The sequence below is a fragment of the Callorhinus ursinus genome, unplaced genomic scaffold (assembly GCF_003265705.2).
Source record: "Callorhinus ursinus isolate GAN/ISIS: 27379988/994484 unplaced genomic scaffold, GSC_fseal_2.0 scaffold109, whole genome shotgun sequence".
NCBI lineage: Eukaryota > Metazoa > Chordata > Mammalia > Carnivora > Otariidae > Callorhinus > Callorhinus ursinus.
Window position 1 is genome coordinate 1,406,018 of NW_027397171.1, and position 19,419 is coordinate 1,425,436.

Below are 19,419 nucleotides of genomic sequence, written 5' to 3' on the forward strand. Positions count from 1 at the left end.
GCCCTTCACTCCCATGAACACACACACACTCACACACACCCTCATCACCGCACAAAGGCGAGGAGCCAAGGGGACTGTCCAGAGGCCTGCACTTTCCCGCAATCTCCAGGCTCCCAGCTCCCCATTATCCAGAAATGCTGACAGGCCCAGCTGGAGTGAAGAAAGATAAGGTTGGCTCCAGCCCGTTGGAGGCCGCTTTGTCCCCTTTTCCTTCCCTTCCACTACTTCCATTTCTCTCCTGTGATGCTCCCCTCCCCGGCTTTCGCCTTCAGTCCCTTCCCCGAGTTGCCTGCCCGGGGCAGCGAGGCAAAGCGGCTGGGCGGCGGGAGCCGCTCGGGGCGCCCGGCCTTCGCCCCCCTCCTCCGCCCTTCCCGGCCTGACCTCGGCTTCCCCTTTCCCTCCCACCTGCCTCGCTCCCCTCGTGGCTCCGGCCTCCGCCTCTCTCTCTCTCACCCCGACCCCGAGCCGCTCCACCTGCATCCCAGATCCCCAGCCTCGGCGCCCGCTCCTCCGCCTTCGCCCCCACCCGGCTGCGGTGCGCGCCGCAGCCTCCCACGCGCCGCCGCCCGCCCCCCGGCGCCGTGGGCGGTCCAGGGCGGGGCCGGGATCCGGGGCGGCTCCCGGGGCTCGGCTTGTGGGAGGCGCCCTCGGCTCGGTCTCCCCCTCCCTCCCCCCGCCCGTCTTCTCTGCACCTCCTTCTTCCCTCCGCCCGGAGCCTCCCCCGGTCCCCGGCGCCGCCTCCTTCGCTCCCGGCTCCCGCTCCCGCTCCCGCGGCCGCCGCCGCCCCGGGAAGGAGAGACCGGGTGGGGCTTGGGGGAGCGCGACCCTGGCCGGGCAGGAGCCCGGATTCGCGGGGAGGAGGGCTGGGAGGAGGGGAAGGCTGAGGAGAAAGGAGGGGGAGCGGGAGGAGCGGCCGGGCCTGGGGCCTTGAGGCCGGGAGAGCCGGGAAGCTGGGCCGGCGCGCCGAGGTAAGAGCCGGGCCGGGAGCCGGGCTCGGAGAGGGGCGCGCGGGGGAGGGCCGCGCCGGGGCGCGCGGGGCCGCGGCCGGGAGCGCGGGGGCCGGGGGAGAGGAGGTGGTTAGAGGTGGAGTCCCGGGAGGGTGGGGGGCCGAGGGAGGCAGGAGGAGGGTGGGGACAGGCGCTCTCCCCCCCCCCCCCCCCCCGCCCCGCGCTGGGCTCCGCCCCCGCCTCCTCCGCGGGGCGCGCGTCTCGTCCGCAGGCGGAGCCCGGTCGGAGCCGGGTCGGAGCCTGCGGGGCCCGGCGAGCGAGGCTGCCCCCCCCCACCCCGGTTGGGCCGCGCCGGCGGGGCTCGGTCCAGTCCTCACGGCCGCCTGTCCCTCAGATGCTGCTGCCGCTGCTGCTGCCGCTGGCGCCGCTCTTCCTCCGCCCCCCGGGCGCGGGCGGGGCGCAGACCCCCAACGCCACCTCAGAAGGTGCACCTTCACCGGCCACCTCGGGCACCCCACCCACTCTGCCCCTCCTTGCACCCCCCTTTTCTGGTCCTCATTACTATCCCGTCAGCCCTACATAGCTAGCGTCCCGGCCTGGCGACCCTGTCTGCCCGGCCCCACGTTAACACCCCTGACCTCCTTTCCCTCACGCCACTTATGACCCAGCACCCTTCTTCTCTGCCTCACGTCACTGCATCGGCCACCTTTCGGTGACCCTGCATTGTTTTCTCGACCGCACCCCTCCTTCCTGCCCACACTGCTGCCTGGGTAGCCTAAGAAGCCTCCCTTGTACTCTCACCCTAATTTACTCAAAAATCCTCCTTTAGCTTGTTTTACCAAGCTCACTGGCATATTTACCCTTTCATGAATTCTTAATTTTCCCTATTACCCCCAACCAGCACGCTTCCCTCCTCACTTGTGAGCTCTCTCATTGGCCTTAAACCTGGCTCAGGGCTCTCTGTCCTTTAGCCCAGGGTTCTGTACCCATTCCTACTCGCACCCCCTAACATCCCATCTGGGCCCCTGGTCGCCACCTGCCCACTGACCACGCCCTATGCTCCTGCGCCTCCCGCAGCTGACTCTGCCCGCCCCCCCCCTTCCCTCTCTGACTCCTGGGACTCGCCCCTCAGGTTGCCAGATCATACACCCGCCTTGGGAAGGGGGCATCAGGTACAGGGGCCTGACTCGCGACCAGGTGAAGGCTATCAACTTCCTGCCGGTGGACTATGAGATTGAGTATGTGTGCCGGGGAGAGCGCGAGGTGGTGGGGCCCAAGGTCCGAAAGTGCCTGGCCAACGGCTCCTGGACAGATATGGACACACCCAGCCGATGCGGTGAGTAGCCTTGCAAAGCCCCTCTTCTCTTCAAGACCATTCCTCTTCCTGCCTCAAACTTACCATCATTGCTTACAAGTCAGCACTTTAAATCCACTGTAACAAAATTCACAAATACGTTTATTGAGCGAACACTATGTAAGAAGGATTTTACTATGTGCACTTGGAGGCAGTCAAGCTAGGCGACCACACCTTTCATTTCATTTCATCCTCCCTGCATTAGGCCACTGACTGATAAAATAACTTGATTATTCATCTTGTGAGTTCTTCTCTTTGAGGATTATTAGTGACAGATTGTGCAAAAACACTCAAAATGATTTCATGGCATTTTTGAATACCTGTCTCCAACGCAGAGATCATATACCCACAAAGCAAAACCCAGTTTAACATTAGTGTAAGTCAACTATAATAAGAAAGGTAAATCTGATTGGGCATCTAAAGTTACATCCATCTGTATGTCTCAAAGCCAGGGAACAGCCCACTGCCACTGACTTTGAAAAGATCCATTTCTGTGTGCTTCTAGCTCCATCTCGGGTTCCTACCATGGAAACGCTTTTTCCTTTTTTCTGTTGGTAATGTGTGGATGCTTATAGGGTTAAGGGAGGAATGGAAACTAGAAACGCAAATCCTTTGCACCCCTGATTTCCTGCAGAGTAGGATGCTTGAGGCCCCAAACCCCAATCTGAGACCCCTGCTCTTTAAGGGGAAGGAGCCTTTCCCAACGTGCCTCTCTTTCTCATTTTTCATCTCTCTCCACAGTCCGCATCTGCTCCAAGTCCTATTTGGCCCTGGAAAATGGGAAGGTTTTCCTGACGGGTGGGGACCTCCCCACTCTGGACGGAGCCCGGGTGGATTTCCGATGTGACCCTGACTTCCATCTTGTGGGCAGCTCCCGGAGCATCTGTAGTCAGGGCCAGTGGAGCACCCCCAAGCCCCACTGCCAGGGTGAGGGGAATGGCTGCGTGCTTGCAGCTGAGGGCGCTTGCAGAGGATGGGAGTGGGGTGGGCAGGGCTGGCGGGAAAGACGGGGTGCTATGCAACATGGGGGGCTTTGGGGGAGTGAAGGTGAAAACCCAACTCTTTCCCCCCCGCCCACCTGTCTCCAGCCCCCTCCTGCTGTCCCCAGTGCGCCTTTTACCCCTGGGGGCTTCCTTCCTCTCCCTCCCTCTTTTTATATCTCCTCCCTGCTCCCCATTCCCCACATGTTCTCTTTTCCTCTATGAGTCTCACCCTCCATCACCTTTCTTAAGGTTTAAATACCCCAGTTTCCCGTAGCCTCAGTCCCTTTCTCTAAACTTAGAACTTTCTATGCATAACCCTCTTCTACAACTGGTTCCTCTCCATTTGTTATATAACTGAATTATTGTAAAGACTCAGAAATAAATCATATGTCATACTTAGAAAAAAAATGTTAAGATTGGAAAGAATATCTGGGGTGGAAAATTATCAGGGTAAAAATTTAAAAGGCTTAAAATTGGGGGCAGAACTCTCAGGGTGCTAAGGACCACCCAGGGTTGGGGAGGGAAAGAGGACAGTCCTTTTCTGGAACTCTCAGACAAGCTCCATCCTTCCCAAGGGACTCAGTCTTGGGTGCAGCACCTTTTCTGTCAGTCAGTTCTGCGAATTCCCCCTTTCCTGGGCACCCAGATTCCCCCTTTGCGGTCTTCTCTGCAAGATGCAGGCATACCCCATGCTTCCCCTATTCTTGGAGAATCTTTCAAGGTCCTGGACCTGGCTTTCCTCCCTCAACGTAATTATTCTGCTTGTAGTTTACCATCCCATTGTGGAAACTGAGAGTCCCCTCCGGGGGTGGATTTACCATGAAGCTAATGCAATTTAAGCGTCAGGGCTCCTCATTCACCCAGGTCTCTTCTTGTGCTCTAATAATGTGTTCACATGGTCATAGCTTTTTGTAAAAAATGCCAAAGTAAGATTTTAAAAGCAATAGTTTAAAATCAATTGTATTTGTAATTTGTATTTTTTTTCTCTTAAAGAGAGACCCCCTGCATTTTATAATATTTAGGCTCCACAAAACCAGGATCTGCCCATGTCTTAGCTGTTGGCACTCTTGTCTCAAATTCTGTTGTCCTATGAAAAATAAAAGAAGAAAACCGACAGGTCCTGACCCACAGCCCCACCTTGCTCTTATCCCCAGGCACCCTCCCCTCAGAAACGCAGGCTTCTGCTCTACCCGGTCCTCTCCGGCCTGGACAGGTGTGGGAGGGGGCTGGGGATCAGGCCGGGGAAGCTGGGCGCCAGTGGTAACTCTTCTCTGATCCCCGTCTTTCCTGCTGCCAGTGAATCGAGCGCCGCACTCAGGTGAGATCAGAAACCCTCATCTCGCGCACTGCAATCCCCTTACCCCTCACTCTTCACCCTCCACCCCCAGGGGTTCTGCCCGCAGGCCGTGGGGTCTTGTCCATCTTCCCCCCAACCACCCCCTCCCAGTTCGCGGCCGGCCCCTTCTTTCCCTACCTGTTTTCTGCCTCCAGTCCCGGTTTCCTGCGAGGCCGCGGTCCCTCCCAACTCCCCGCTTGGCTGCCCTGCCCTGGGCTCCGCTCCTGCCAAAGGGCAGAGCCCGGCCGGGGGCGGGGGGCGCGGGCAGACCCCGCGCGTCCGCCGCCGGCTTCCCCGGGGGTTCCGCGGGACCACCCCGGCAGCCCCGCGCAGCCGTCTCCCCCTGGCCGGGCCTGGCTCTCCCCCCTTCGGCCCCTCCGCACCGCGGTCCCTCCACCTCCACCCTTTGCCTTCTCGCAGCTCCCATTCCTTCCCGAGCTGTGTCCCCCCAGCCCCGGGTAGCCAGCCTCCGCCCCATCACTCCCCTTCACGCCACCCCCTTCCCACCCAACCACCTCTCTCCTAAGCCGCTGCCATCGGCCTGTCCCCCACACCCTCAGCCTTTCGCCCCATCCCTCCACACCCCCGATTCAGACACGCGCGTCCCACCGCCGTCCTTCGCGTCTCCATCCCCGGCTCCCCCGAGCTTCGGCTCCCCCCGCCCTCCCGGCACGCCCCTTCCCCTCTCGGCTCCTCCCTGACCGCCCCCTAGCTGGGACCTCCCCCCGCTTCCCGGTCCAGGCCTTTCCCGCGGGGCGGGGGGGGGGGGGGTCGCGTCCTCCGCCCCGCCCCTCCCCGCCCCTCCCCTCGGCCTGTCGTTCCCACGGCCGCGCGCGCCTCCCTCCCCGCCCCTCCCCCCGCAGCTGCCGCGCGCCGCCCGTGACGTCAGGGCCCCCTCCCAGCCCGACATCTCCTCCTCCTCCTCCTCCCCTCGGTCGGTCAGTCAGTCCGCGAGGAGAGTCCGCGGTGGAGGTGGCGGTGGCAGGGGCGGGAGCTGGAGCCGTGGGGGCCCTAGGAAGCCAACCTTCCCCGCTCCCCTGGGGCCCTCGCCCTCTCCTCCCTACACAGGCCAGGATGGAGGCGCCTCCTCGACACCCCCTCAGCAGCCCTCCCCGGGAAAAGTGTCCCCCCTGAGCTCCTCCCCCTCCCCAAACAGCCCCTCTCCTCCCGGTCATGGGTCCGGGGGCCCCGGCTCCCCGGGCGGGGTGGCCGCTGCCGCTCCTAGTGGTGATGGCGGCGGGGGTGGCTCCGCTGTGGGCCTCCCACTCCCCTCATCTCCCGCGGCCTCACCCGCGGGTCCCCCCGCACCCCTCCTCAGAGCGGCGCGCAGTGTACATCGGGGCGCTGTTTCCCATGAGCGGGGGCTGGCCCGGGGGCCAGGCCTGCCAGCCCGCGGTGGAGATGGCGCTGGAGGACGTGAATAGCCGCAGGGACATCCTGCCGGACTATGAGCTCAAGCTCATCCACCACGACAGCAAGGTAGCCCCCGACCTGGGAGTGGGCGGGCGGTGGGGGCGTGGGGGGGCAGGGGGCCAGCTGCACGGGCCTCCGTCTGAGTGACTTCTGGTACTGCGAGGCAGACCCCTCCCACGTGTGACGAGCAGGGGAGATGGGCTGGGGGTGCAGGAGCTTGGGGAGAGTCACAGGGGCTGGAGGTTCAAGATGAGGGTCTGGGGGTTTAAGAGGGTTAATCAGGCCGTGAGGCAGACCTTTCTGCTCCCCAGAATGCGTGGAAGTGGGGGGGGGAGGGTTGGGGAAACTGGTGGTGGATTTAGGGTACAAGCTGATCCTGGTCCTCTGGGAGTAAACTCACCCCGGGATGGGTTCAGGGGATGGAGGAGGTGTCAGAGGTGAGGAGCTGGAGCAGGGCTTTAGATTTACCATGGTAACAAGGTAAATCTTGGCAGCAGGTTGGAACTCTGAATAAGGAAAAAGATGAGGGACTTGAGGGCTCTGGTTTATTTATCACAGCAAACAGCAAGGTAGCTGTGAGCCCTATTCTGTTGAAGATTCCTGGACTGTGGGGTATGTGGCATATTATAGTTTGGGAAAGCTAATGGTCAGGAGATGGGCAGAGGCCCTGGGAAAATGAATTGGATTTGAGGTCCACACAGGAGCCCTTACCATTGCATGGCGATAGAGGGGAGTCTGGGTATAGGCAGGAGAGAGAGCAGGAAAGAATGGTGGTAGGGGAGGGGGGCGATGAGGAGGAGTGGGTTAGAGGTCAATTCTTGGGCATCCTGTGGAACTTGGGTCTTGAGTTTATCTTCCTTACAGCGTGTGGCCTCTGAGATGTGAGAAGGGAAATAGGATGTAGGGTGAGGGAGGCGCGGAACAGAGAACGGGGGAAGGAAAGAACATTTGGGTCGGGTGTAGAGGGTGGCTCCGTAAGATTCCTTTCCCACCCTATTCCCTATGAGTAATTGGGAGTATGGGGAAGTATGTGCCACAGGGAAGGAAAGAGACTTGGGACCTCAAATTTATCTTCTCTGACATGTGGCCCCAGCATCGTAAGGGGCTGGGAGAGAGTAGAGTGGAGTACGGAGGTGAGCACTTGGTCGTCTTCACCTGGGTGGACCCCGGATGTAGTCATTCTGCGAAGCAGGTTTGTGAGGGAGGAGTGGGCAGAGTGGGGCTGAAGGGGTGCTTGGAGAGAAGAGAGCAAGGATGGTAAGGGGCTTGGAGAGAGGACTTCAAACCCTTCCTGACACTTTGGCGGGGATTCCCAAACTTCGGGGTACGTGAGAATCACCAGAGGAGTGGGCTTAAAACGGATTCTAACTTCCTGGTCAGGAACGAGTCCCAGGCATCTGCATTTTTGCCATTACACGTTCTGTCCTGGTGGGTGTCTCAGTAGCCACCCTCAGGATCCCCATGGAAGACCAGCCACGCACAGGAAAAAACCTAGGTGTTAGGGGAGAGGCAGGGGGAGGAGCAGAGGGTCAGGTCCGCTGGAGGTGGGAGTTTGGGGCCAGAGACTGGGAGGGATGGGTGCAGGGGTCAGGAGAGGGGGTCACAGGGAGCCGGGGAGCCCCGTAGCCCCGTGTCTTAGCTCAGACTCATCCACCGTGACAGGTGACTCCCTAGGGGTGCTGGGGAGCAGATGGGGGGCCTGAGAGAAGGGAGACGGAAGAGAAACCAGAAGAGGCAGCGAGGGGGGGGGGTGGAAAGCCGCAAACTGGAATGTGTGTTTTTCCTGCGGGCAAGCCCAGATCCTGTGCAGGAGAGAGAGCGGAAGAGAGGCTGAGAGGAAGTCGGCTGGGGAGGGGGTGAGAAGCAGCGAATTTGCCGGGAGGAACTGAGTGTGGAAGGAGAGAAGGTAGGGGAGGAACGAGCAAGCCAGAGAAGAGCCCTGGGTCAGCCTGTGTGTGTGTTGTCGGTGCCCCTCCTTGTTCCTGCCAACCTTCCCCAGGCTGCAAGGGGGAGCTGGAGCAGCGTCTGGGGTAACCTGCTAGGAGAGTGCAGGAAGGTGGGGCCTGAGAATGGCAGAGCTGCCAGGGTGAGGAGCCTTCAAAAACACCTCTTAGCAGGGGGGGGGGGTGGGGGGGCAGCAGAGGGTTCTGGCTCCCCTTCTCCAACTTCCCACGGCGTCTCAAATGTCAGGCCCCAGTGGGAAGTGAGCAGGCTCTAGGGGGCCTTCCTCATTCCCTCTCTGCCTGCCCCCTGTCACCCTCCCCAGCCCCTGTGCCTCCTGTCTCTTCCTCCTTCTCTACCCTGGCTGCCCACTGCCTTCCATTTCTTCTCGACTTCCTTTGGGGTTCCAGCAGCTTCTGAAATGTCATACTTCAGCAGGAGGGGAACAGGCAGGGGCTCACCATGCGGCTCTTCCTCCCACCGTCCCTCCCCTCCCCAGCTCTCTGCATTGTTTACTTTCCCCATCTCCCTGCCCCTCCTTCAGGCACCCCTAAAAGCCTCTGGTTTGTTGAGAGCCTCACCCTGTTTATTCTCCCCAGTTCTTCCAAACCTATTCCACCCCCACTTCCAGCCCTCCCCAAGTGCCTCTTTTTCTAATGGACCCCGTCAAATGTCAGGGCCCAGCAGGAGGCGAGGGACGGCCCAGCAGGACTCCCTAGTGGTCTTGTTCCCTGTTCTCCTCGTGTTTATTTATCGCTAGCCCTGAAGAGAGAGGAGCCAGGGGCAAATGGAAGGTGGGGAGCGGGAGTTTGCAGAGATGAAGGAGGAAGTTTCATAGCATGGTTCTGAGGAGGCTGTCTGGGGACTCATTCACATTCCTGCAGACTCACCGATGTTTGGAGCTTAGAAACATGGGGAAGGGGACGGGGTGATAGAGGAAGGTCGGCTGGGGGAGGTCTGAGGAGGGGCTGAGGGAGGAAAGGTGGTCTGTGCAGTAATTCTGTTGGAGGTGCGTGCAGGAGAGGACGTGGGTAAGGAGGCAGGGGGAGGACGGGGGACGGTGTTTGATGCATGAGGGGAACCGAGAGACTGGACGGGAAGAGATGTCAGGAAGGAGGAGAAAATGGTGCTCATGACAGAAGGGATCCAGCGGAGGGATGGGTACTTGGGAAGTAACTAGGTTGCTGGAGATGCAATGAGGAGGAGCACGGGTGACCGACACTTACCCCCTCCCCATTCAGTGTGACCCAGGCCAAGCCACCAAGTACCTGTATGAGCTGCTCTACAACGACCCCATCAAGATCATCCTCATGCCTGGTTGCAGTTCCGTCTCCACGCTTGTGGCTGAGGCTGCCAGGATGTGGAACCTCATCGTGGTAAGCCGGGCTGTGGGGCTGAGAAGGGGAGTCCTGCAGCTCTGTATTTAAGGGGACTGCGGAGGGGACCCGTTTTCAGGACTCACGGTCCTTTACGGCCCTCCAGCAGTGGCCTGAGAGCCCAGCTGCTGCTCCTCCTCAGCAGGAAGTGAGCGCCTGTGCCAGGGGCTGTGGGCCTTTGAGAACCGGTGCACGCGGGGCAGAGCTGGGCAGGAGGCTTGGGGGCAGCGAGGAGGGCTGCAGCGGAGCTCCGGGCGAGCATGTCCTGCTCTGTGTCTCTGTCCCTTAGCTCTCCTACGGCTCCAGCTCACCGGCCCTGTCCAACAGGCAGCGCTTTCCCACATTCTTTCGAACTCATCCGTCGGCCACGCTCCACAATCCTACCCGTGTGAAGCTCTTTGAAAAGTGGGGCTGGAGGAAGATCGCCACCATCCAGCAGACCACGGAGGTCTTCACCTCGGTGAGCGTGCGTGCACTCGAACTTCAGTGCGGAGAGATGTGGCCGGGATTCCTTTTGGGGAGAAGGGCCTGTTTCTTTTCTCTTTTTTAAGATTTTTATTTATTTATTTGACAGAGAGAGAGAGAAAGAGAGAGAGAGCACACAACCAGGAGGAGTGGCAGAGGGAGAGGGAGAGGGAGAGGGAGAGGCAGGCTCCCAGCCGAGCAGGGAGCCCGACGCGGGGCTCCATCCCAGGACCCTGGGATCATGACCTGAGCCAAAGGCAGACGCTTAGTGACTGAGCCACCCAGGCGCCCCAAAGAGCCTGTTTCTTTATCAAAAGCAAACATGTTCTGAGTGGGTTAAGTGCATGTTCTTTCTGTAGCCAGAGGAATAAACAGAGTTGGGTTTTCAGGATCCTGTCCAAGGTTTTGGTTTTAGGACAGTTTTTCCCTTTGATGCTCTCTTTCCCGGAGAGACCCCAAATGACCCACTTCTGTTAAAGTAGGTTCACTCCAAAGTTGAGATAAGAGAGGGAATATGAGATAGGAACGCAGAAAGGCAGCAAGTTCTGGAGACGCGCAGGGGTGGTGTGTGTGTGTGAGTAGGAACAGGGGGAACGGAGAAGGAGCAGAGAAGGAGGGAATGAGAGGGAGAGAGAGACGGGACAGGTGAAGTGGGAAGAGGAAAGGCAGGGCTCCGACCTGGAAAAGATAGTCAGCCCCCTCTCTTCTATTCTAGTCTTTGGACCCCCCCACCCTTAGGTTCTGTGGCCCTTTAACCCTCCCCCACTCTCTCAGGGGTTCAGGGCACTCTTCTCTGATCCCTCTGTCTGTCTGCACTTGCCTCTTGAGCTTGAGACCACCCTGTGCACACCAGGCCCTGACTCATTTTCCCCACGTCCTCTGCGCTCCTTTCCCCCACTCTTGCTGTCTGGTGGGAGTGGGGTGAGTGGGGTGGCTTCCCGGGACACAGATCCTCAGGAGGGGCTCTCGAGCCCCTTCGTATGTAGAGTCTACATTCTGAGACGGCAGATGCTTTCCTTCGAGCTCTCCCCACCCCGGGCACAGACTTGGTTGAAGGAGGGTTCAGAACTGCTGTTCCTCCTGCTCTGAGTGTGCAGGCCCCAGGTAACATCTCTGGTTTTGACCCCATTGTACACCCCAAGTTTTCTCCGTTTGTTTCTCATGCCCACCCAAGACTCTGGACGACCTCGAGGAGCGAGTGAAGGAGGCTGGAATTGAGATTACTTTCCGCCAGAGTTTCTTCTCGGATCCAGCCGTGCCAGTCAAAAACCTTAAGGTGTGCTGCTCGGGAGTGGGGGACTCAGCCTGCGGAGGGACCAGGTTGGGGGAACAAAGTGGGAGGTTGGAGAGGAGAACCAGGCAGGGGCAGGTGGGTTTTTTTTTGGTTTGTTTGTTTTCTTTTGTTTTTTTGTCTTGTTTTTTTGTATCCAGATATAATTAGCATATAACATTGTATAAGCTTAAGGTGTGCAAAGAGTTGATTTGATAAATTTTTATATATACATATCTACAATATGTAATTTTATATTATATAATGTATCATACACCTTATATATTATATGCAGTTATATATTGCATACAATTGATGAATGATATTGTGTAAGCTTAGTGTTGATTTGATACATTGATACACTGCAATGTGATTAACATTCGCTAACAGCTCTATTACATCACAGAATTTGATGCTGGGAGAGAGTAGCATCTCCTGGGGACGTTTATTCTCATCGTCCAGTTGGCATTTATCCACCACCCTGTGAGCAAAACCTACACTGAGCTCTCCAGGGCAGGGAATCCAAGGTGTGGAAGTGCTTGGGTGTTTCCAGGCCTCCCTCAGGAGCTCTGTTTCTCTCCGTCTGTAGCGCCAGGATGCCCGAATCATCGTGGGACTTTTCTATGAGACTGAGGCCCGGAAAGTGTTTTGTGAGGTAGAGTTGGAATCCGAAGCGGGAGGGGCCTGGGTGGGCTCTGTACCTTGGGTGTCTGATGGGGTCTCTCTGCACGTCTGCTCAGGTTGATAGCAGATGATCTGAGGCGATGATTAGTAGGACGTCCCTGTCTCTTGGCTCTGACTCCATCTCTTGGCTTCTCGCACTCAGCTCTCTCTCCAGGTCTCATTTTCCTACCCCCGTGTGTATGTACAGGAACCCTTGAACCCCATCTTTCCTGACTTGCTGGGGAGGAACTTAGGAGGAGGAGGAGGAGTTGAGTCTCTCCTACTCCCTCCAAGACTTGTAGATTCCTCTTTTCAATTTTCTGCTCTTCTCTGATTCCCAAGAGGCTGGATAGTGTCAAGGGAAATGAGACAGAAAAAGAAACAAAGCCCCCGCCCTGCTCCTTCTCTGCCTTCAGGTGTACAAGGAGCGGCTCTTCGGGAAGAAGTATGTCTGGTTCCTCATTGGGTGGTACGCTGACAACTGGTTCAAGACCTATGACCCATCCATCAACTGCACAGTGGATGAGATGACCGAGGCCGTGGAAGGCCACATCACCACCGAGATTGTCATGCTGAACCCTGCCAACACCCGCAGCATCTCCAACATGGTGAGCGTGGGGACCGAGAAGCCAGCCCCTGGGCAGGTGGAGAGAGCCGAGGGTGCCTTGCGGGGGAGGGGAACAGGAGTGGCATCTGCAGGCACAGGAGGGCACGCAGGGCTTGTTTGCACCGTGTTTCCTGTGGCATCCATCTCTGCGCTGACTTCTTTGAGCAGGAACCAGAGAGAGAGATGGGAGTGGTATGTTCACGAGGCCCCTGACGAGACGGAGGGCTGTTACCATGGCAACGAGGGCTGGTTGGCCAGAAGTCAAATGAGGGAGAGGCGTTAATGATAATATAGATGCTGTGTATACGGAAGCACACCTTGACACCAGCACTGTTACTGAGCAGAACTACGCTCTATTTTCTCAGTGACTTCAGAGCCCTTCGGAGTTGCTTAATATTCACTCCATTAGCTTGGCTCCTGATGTTTTTTTAATGATCCTCTTTCAGAATTTTAGATGTAAAAGGGACTTTTGAAATCCGTCCGTTCCAGAGAGCTGATTGGTGACAGGCCTGGGGCTGGAAGACATGTCCTCTGATCTGGGAAGGCTGGGGCAGCCCTGCAGGCGAGGGGCATGAGGAAGTGGGGTGTGAGGCTGAGACTCTGTCTTGCTCAGGGCTCTATCTGGAGGAATACAGGAATCTTGAGCGAGCTTATGAGGCAACCTCCATGTCTGCTTATGATCACCAGGGGTAGCCCCAGGTCTGGAAGACCTGTTTTGGGAAGCCTGCTAGGGGCAAGTTAATGGTTGTAAAACCCCAAATATCTCATTAAAACAAAAGTGTAGTCATCATTGCTTTTGTGCAGTAAACCAGGAATTTAGGGACATGGTTTCTGTGATCCTCCCAGCCAAGCTCTGATGAAGGTTTTTCATTTCCATTCTACAGACCAGGAGACTGACTCAGAGAGGTTGAGGGACTTGGCCCAGGCCCGGTAACTGCTGAGTGGTGAAGCCAGAATTGACCCTTGTTTGAGTCTAACTCCAAACCACTCTGCCCTGTCACCCTGCGTGGAAAACCATGAAATCTGACTAAAGGGTCTGTGCCTTTATTGGCTGATACTGTCTTGCTGATGGCAGTTTTTAAGCAAGAGAGGAAGAAAATTCAGGCAGTCTGTCCTAGCCGTGGATTGTGTCACACGGACTCTGGACACTGTCCTAGGAAATTCCTTAAACTTCATGTTTAAGATGTCTTGGTTGAAACATACAGTGGGAAGATTCTGGAGGATCACTTCCCTGTAGAGCACCTGAGAAGTGAGTCATCCTTAGACCTGGGGAAGTAGAGGAGCTGGACCCAAAGCCAAGAGGTTTATTGGCACCCTGAGCCTGGGACCTGCCCATCATGGCTTCTACCCCATAGCAGGGGACTAGAGGAGCCCCTGGTGGGGAGCAGGGACTTGGTTAGGGGTATGAAGTGACATCTGGGCTTTGGAGCAGAATGCGCCGGAGGGTCGTCTTTCTGGTTCTTGGTCTCTAGAGAAAGGTGGTGCCTGCCTTTGAGGCCGTAGGGCTTCTAGAGACTGCAGGCCTGCTTGGTAGCTGAAATTGCCAGGTGGAAAAGCCAGGATATTCCAGAGGGTAGAAGCAGCCTTAACAGCTGACCAGGGAATGGATCGTAGATGAATCAAGCAAGACCAGGAGAGGTAGATCAGAAGCAAGGGTTGGACCTGGGGACCCAGAGCCCTGGAGATCTAGAAGAGAAGCAGAGCTGTCTACACCATCCTGGAGGGTTAGTTAGGACACAGATTACGGGGCTCTTCCCTCGGAAGTCCTGATTTGGTAGGTCTGGGGTGGGCCTTTCCAATGAGTTTCCCTAGGGATGTTGATGCTACTGGTTTTGAGGACTATTGGCTGGAGCAATATCTGGAGACAATTTTGGTTGTCACAGCTCTCATCTATGGGGTAAGCCAGGCATGCTTCTAAACATCCTGTAATGCACAGGTCAGTCCCCCACAGCAAAGCATTCTCCTGATCCAAATGTCAGTAGAGCAGAGATCGAGAAACCCTGGTTTAGAAAGGAGCCAGCAATGGGCCAGTGGGTTGGAGTGGTTTTGGGGACACTTGACAGCTCTGGGCTAGAGGGGCAGCTGGGAGGTGGCCTTACCTGGGGGTAAGATTCTATTCCAGTTCTCACAAATTGGGATAGAGGTCCCATCAGATCTCAGTACAATACAAAATCGGAAGCTGCCTCAGGATACATGGTTTAGGTCACAGTCGGGCATCGGTGTCATGTCCCTCACATAGAGACAGCCAGCAGGGCTGATAGAAAATTAGGGTCATAAAGTTGCCCTTGATTGCTTTACTAATTTCTATGGGTTGTGGAATTTTTGCTGTTGTTCACTTTTCCTTGAGCTGCTTAGTAATGTTTCCACCTGAAAATTTGCAAAGGTATCTTTGTTGGCCCAAGGCGGAATGATTTTTTGGGTAAGCATGTTGGTCGAGTGACCTGGAGCCCACGGAGAGTTGAAGATCTGGGTGGGGAGAGCACCATGCAGGGCAGATGAATCCCTTTCCATCTGGATGTTTTTCTGATCTAGTGTGTACTGTGAACTGAAGATTGGATAGACTTGTGAAGGATTACTCAGGAAGTCTCAGCCTCGCGGCTGGCTGCTGAGCAGGTGCTCTTGGAGAGAGGCATGTCAGCGTGCAGAAGCAATGCGAGGTGGTTAGGAAGAGTATGGGCTTTGATGCCAGGCTGCCTGGGCTTGAATCCCAGCCCTGCCATGCAGTATCACTTCCGGCAAGTTAAACTTTTCTGTGCCTCTTTCTATATACATACATACATACATACATATATATATATATATATATATATAACATATGTACACATACACATACCTCAGAAAAATGGAAAAATGCCTGGAACATTGTCAGGAAATATAAATGTTAGCTGTTATTATTAACACTGTTCTGTATAGGCACTGATGGTCTTAATGAGACATTTCAACAGACAATTAAGAGGACGTGGTGATTCCAAGGCTTCAGTCTCACGTACTGGGAAGTGCCAGGGAGTGAGGAAAAGTGGAGCTTCATCTTAGATATTTTTAATTTTGGATTATCGATCATATAGCTACAAAGGCCTCAGAGCAGTTGGAGCTACAGGACATGAAATGCTGAGCTGGACTGTAGATCTGAGTATCAGTGACAAAGATGAGGTTGAGAGACAGGGAAATTTACAAAGAGAAACTAACTTTATACCCAGCATTTTATATATGTCGGAGGACATATATAGATTGAGGGTGGGGAGGGGTATGGGTAGGGACCGAATGCTGGCTTCCAGACACAGGCAGGGTGTCTCTGGGGCCTCAGTCTCCCGAAAGCCGTCTGGGGGGCTGTAGCTGAAAGCACATGAGGATGCTCAGGGAGGTAGCACACTGGTTGAGGAGCCCAGTGAGGAAGGCTCCGCGGGGGCCCCTCCAGGCTGTTTGAGAATCGGAGGAGCTGTGAGGTCCCGGCTCCAGCCCACTGAGAGCGTCTGAGCCTGGGAGAACATCGCCTTGCCGCTCCATGTCTACTCTCTTCGGCCATTCATCATGCAGAGTGTCCATTCCCTGAGATCTTTGGCTCCAGTTCTGAGCTAGTATCTGTGCACCCGAGGCCACTGGACCCCGCTCACCCCAGCTCCAGTCCGGCAGCTTCCAAGACAGGCACACGGGTGTTGCTCCGGATTCCGCATGTCTGTCTGCTCCCTCTGACAACAGGAACACAAACCATCGTTTGATTACAAGTGTTGCAGCTGGAATCAGAAGCCGTGCCCCGCACACCCACCCACGCCAGCCCTTTTCCCATCCCTCCCTCCACAGACATCCCAGGAGTTTGTGGAGAAACTGACCAAGAGACTCAAGAGACACCCCGAGGAGACAGGTGGTTTCCAGGAGGCACCGCTGGCCTACGATGCCATCTGGGCCTTGGCGCTGGCCCTGAACAAGACGTCCGGAGGGGGTGGCCGTTCGGGGGTGCGCCTGGAAGACTTCAACTATAACAACCAGACCATCACTGACCAAATCTACCGGGCAATGAACTCCTCGTCCTTCGAGGGTGTCTCTGTGAGTGACAGCACCCCCTCACGCTCCCCTGCCCTCCCCTGAGAGAGAGCGCGCCCTCCTTCCTGCAGTAATCGGTCTCAGACCCCCAAACCAGAAAACCCGTAAGAGACCAGAAGGGAAAAGGCTGCATTCCATTCCTTTCAACCTCTCCCTCGTGTATCTCCAGATATTGATGAGTCAGATGCGAATCATAGGATTTTAAAAGAGGAGATAGTCTGAAAGATCATCTCCTATTGCTCTCAAAGTGGGGAAATTAGAGTCCGGAGGGATTTGGTGATGTGCCCAGGTCACAGCCAGGGGCCAGGTCTCCTGGGGCTCTAGCTGGGGATGTTTCCCATTCAAATCCCCCATGGGTGAAGCTTCTTTTCCAAAGAAGAATTTTTCTAAAATCTAGGGTATGGGCATCTGGGGTATGTCCTATATGCAGGCAAATGCCATAAATAGAATTCATTCAGAGGCTCAATTACATCAAACACATAAGGATCCAGAGAGTGCCTGATGCTCTCTTCTGGCTCCTGCTTTTATCACCTTGTCCGGCCCCCGCCTGTTCCCGCACTCAGGGTCACGTGGTGTTTGATGCCAGTGGCGCCCGGATGGCCTGGACGCTCATCGAGCAGCTGCAGGGTGAGCGCGGGTGCGGGGCCGGGCAACCAGGTGGGGACTGGGCTGGGTCACCGCCCGGGGAGGGACTTGGGGAAGGTGCCTCCCTGCCTCCTGCCCTTCTCTGAACTGGTTCATCACGTGTGTTTACATAGTAAGAAGAGTAAAAAGCTCAGAGGGGTGGGATGCCCGGAGCTGGGAACGGGCAGACACAGTCTTTCTCCAGTGGCTTCCCTTGTGATTTCAGAAATTTGCTTTTGGTGGCCTGGCTTTGAGGGGCTAACGCCTTGTCGGGTGCACCCCTGTGGACTCCGGGCAAGCCGAATCTAGCAAACGTGCTATTTTTCGAGGAACCTGTTGCATTTCCTTGCTATATAAGCTAGCATTCCCGATTTTCGTGTCTCACATGTAGTCTGGCTTTTCTAGATTGTATTTCCTTATACGTCAGCACACACACGTACTTGCCGAGCTTCTGTGAGTTGGACTGTCCACACGCCGCTCTCAGCCTCCTTGAACGTGCAAAGGCTCCTTCTGCCCGCCCCCCCCCCACCCCGTCCGCAGATCTTCCTTGTAGCCCAGAGCAGAGGGCTGTGGGTTGGCTTCTGAGGGAAAAGTTCTGGAGCGGGAATTCTTAGGAATGGCTGAATTCCCCCCTCATGGCTCTAAGAGGCAGATGCAACTTTCCAAGGAATTAGAACCCAAGCCAACAGAGGAGAAATTTCTAAAATTAAAATGAAAGCCACTGGGAAACTAGATCCTGTGATTCTGTCTGTCATGAGAGGGAGAATCAGCAGAAACGCTGAAGCTTTAGAAGCCAGAATCAAAGTGCCAGACGACGGCCGGGAGAGGCGTGAGGCTGAGGGATGTGTCTGTGGAGCCCTCTTCCAAGGAGGCCTCAAACATACAAGATGCTCCCCGTACTTGTCCTCGCGCTGCCTCGGCATCCACCGTCCATTGCCTTTCAGTCAGGTTGCGGACTCGAGAGAGCCGTCAGGTGCTCCCAGGGACCCCTCAGGGGCTCAGGCACAAGCAGGGAGAGTGACTTCAGGGGAGTGGGAAGCTAGTGCTTGGGCCGGGCTCTTCACCCCACTCTTGTCTCCCGCCCAGGGGGCAGCTACAAGAAGATCGGCTACTATGACAGCACCAAGGATGATCTTTCCTGGTCCAAGACGGACAAGTGGATCGGTAAGCAGGTCCTGTCTGTGTTTTCTTTCAGTGCCTCTGAGCAACCAAGGGGAAGCATTGTGCATGTGAACGAGGGTGGGGCGGCAGGTGCCATTAGCTTGAAGTGTGCCAGGGAGATGGGCCAGGGTCCGGGTTAAGACGTGGGTAGGGGAGCTGTGTATTTGGAGAGGGAGCAGTGCACTAGCAAAAATAATGCATTGCTCAAGTAATAGGATCAGAAGGGCGGGTGCACAGGGGGTAGCCATGGAAACCCCGTCTGGGTTTCCCAGATGTTCGGGTACCTTGATGTATCTGAACCAGCTACTTTGAGATGGAGTTGCCTCGTCATCTCTCTCAGGAAACTGGTTGCTTAAATTATAGGAGAGGTTGCAGAACCTCATATGATTGTCTTCCACTCAAACGTGCTTTTTAAAGAGACAAAGTGAGCAATTATTCCTTGTGCGCTTGGTGGGCTAAACAACCGAAAATGGGAAAGATACTCAAGGTGGACAAAAGGAAGGACCTGCGGATAAATAAAGGCTTGGCATGTTAGGTTAGGGATGGAGGCAGCTGCCTGCTACCCTACCCAACTGGAAGCTCCTAGCTCCCAGCACTGCTGGAGTTCTGACATGTTTTTTTTATAATTTGAATTTAGGACAGTATTCTCTACTGCTATAAATGCTGCCTGGCCTAAATTACACTTTTCTTTTTAAAGCTAAGCAAATTGAAATTAGTTTTTTTTTTTTCCCCCGCTGTGAACTCGTTGACAAATTTGAGCTTCCTCTTAATAATAACTAGAAAACACCTCTGGGAATATCATCCTGCCGGGGTTAAAAATCACAGATCAGGTGTTTTTCCTGAGGTTAGGAGACCAGACTGGATACTTTGAACTCTTTAGCTTTATGATTCTACAACTGCCTTTTGCAGCTTTTGATTTGAATTCTGAGAGACCTCGTGAACTTTACCTCTCAGTCTTTCCCTTCTTTCCCTCCCATTTCCTTTGCTGCCAAAAAGACAGAACACACAGAACAAACATTAACAGAACAGACTGCAGCTTTGGAGATACATCTTAGCCTCTGGCTGCATTCCCTCCTCTCACTTCTGACCGCTTCCCGAGACCCCGAGCCGTAGGGAGCACTCCACTGTAGCAACCCCGACTCAGGGTTCAGGGCAGCGAGGGCCCCATTCCTCAGGGCTAGAGACAGCTGTCCCTAGCCCCTTTCTCTGCCTCATCTTCATTTCCTTGTCCCTTCCCCCCC

General features: G+C 55.8%; 1 protein-coding gene across 1 annotated transcript in view; it reads left to right on the forward strand.

The window, feature by feature from the left end:
• Positions 1–676: 676 nt before the first annotated feature.
• The window catches only part of GABBR1 (gamma-aminobutyric acid type B receptor subunit 1), a 25,130-nt gene continuing 6,387 nt past the window's right edge, over positions 677–19,419 (forward strand). The window contains exons 1-14 of the mRNA XM_025858550.2: positions 677–968; positions 1,342–1,432; positions 2,080–2,283; positions 3,043–3,228; positions 4,582–4,602; positions 5,939–6,099; positions 9,216–9,350; positions 9,640–9,810; positions 10,990–11,091; positions 11,675–11,740; positions 12,165–12,356; positions 16,154–16,396; positions 16,957–17,020; positions 18,104–18,181. Of these exons, the coding sequence (XP_025714335.2) occupies positions 1,342–1,432; positions 2,080–2,283; positions 3,043–3,228; positions 4,582–4,602; positions 5,939–6,099; positions 9,216–9,350; positions 9,640–9,810; positions 10,990–11,091; positions 11,675–11,740; positions 12,165–12,356; positions 16,154–16,396; positions 16,957–17,020; positions 18,104–18,181 (1,714 nt within the window). The 5' untranslated portion in view covers positions 677–968. The remainder of the gene's footprint in view (positions 969–1,341; positions 1,433–2,079; positions 2,284–3,042; positions 3,229–4,581; positions 4,603–5,938; positions 6,100–9,215; positions 9,351–9,639; positions 9,811–10,989; positions 11,092–11,674; positions 11,741–12,164; positions 12,357–16,153; positions 16,397–16,956; positions 17,021–18,103; positions 18,182–19,419) is intronic.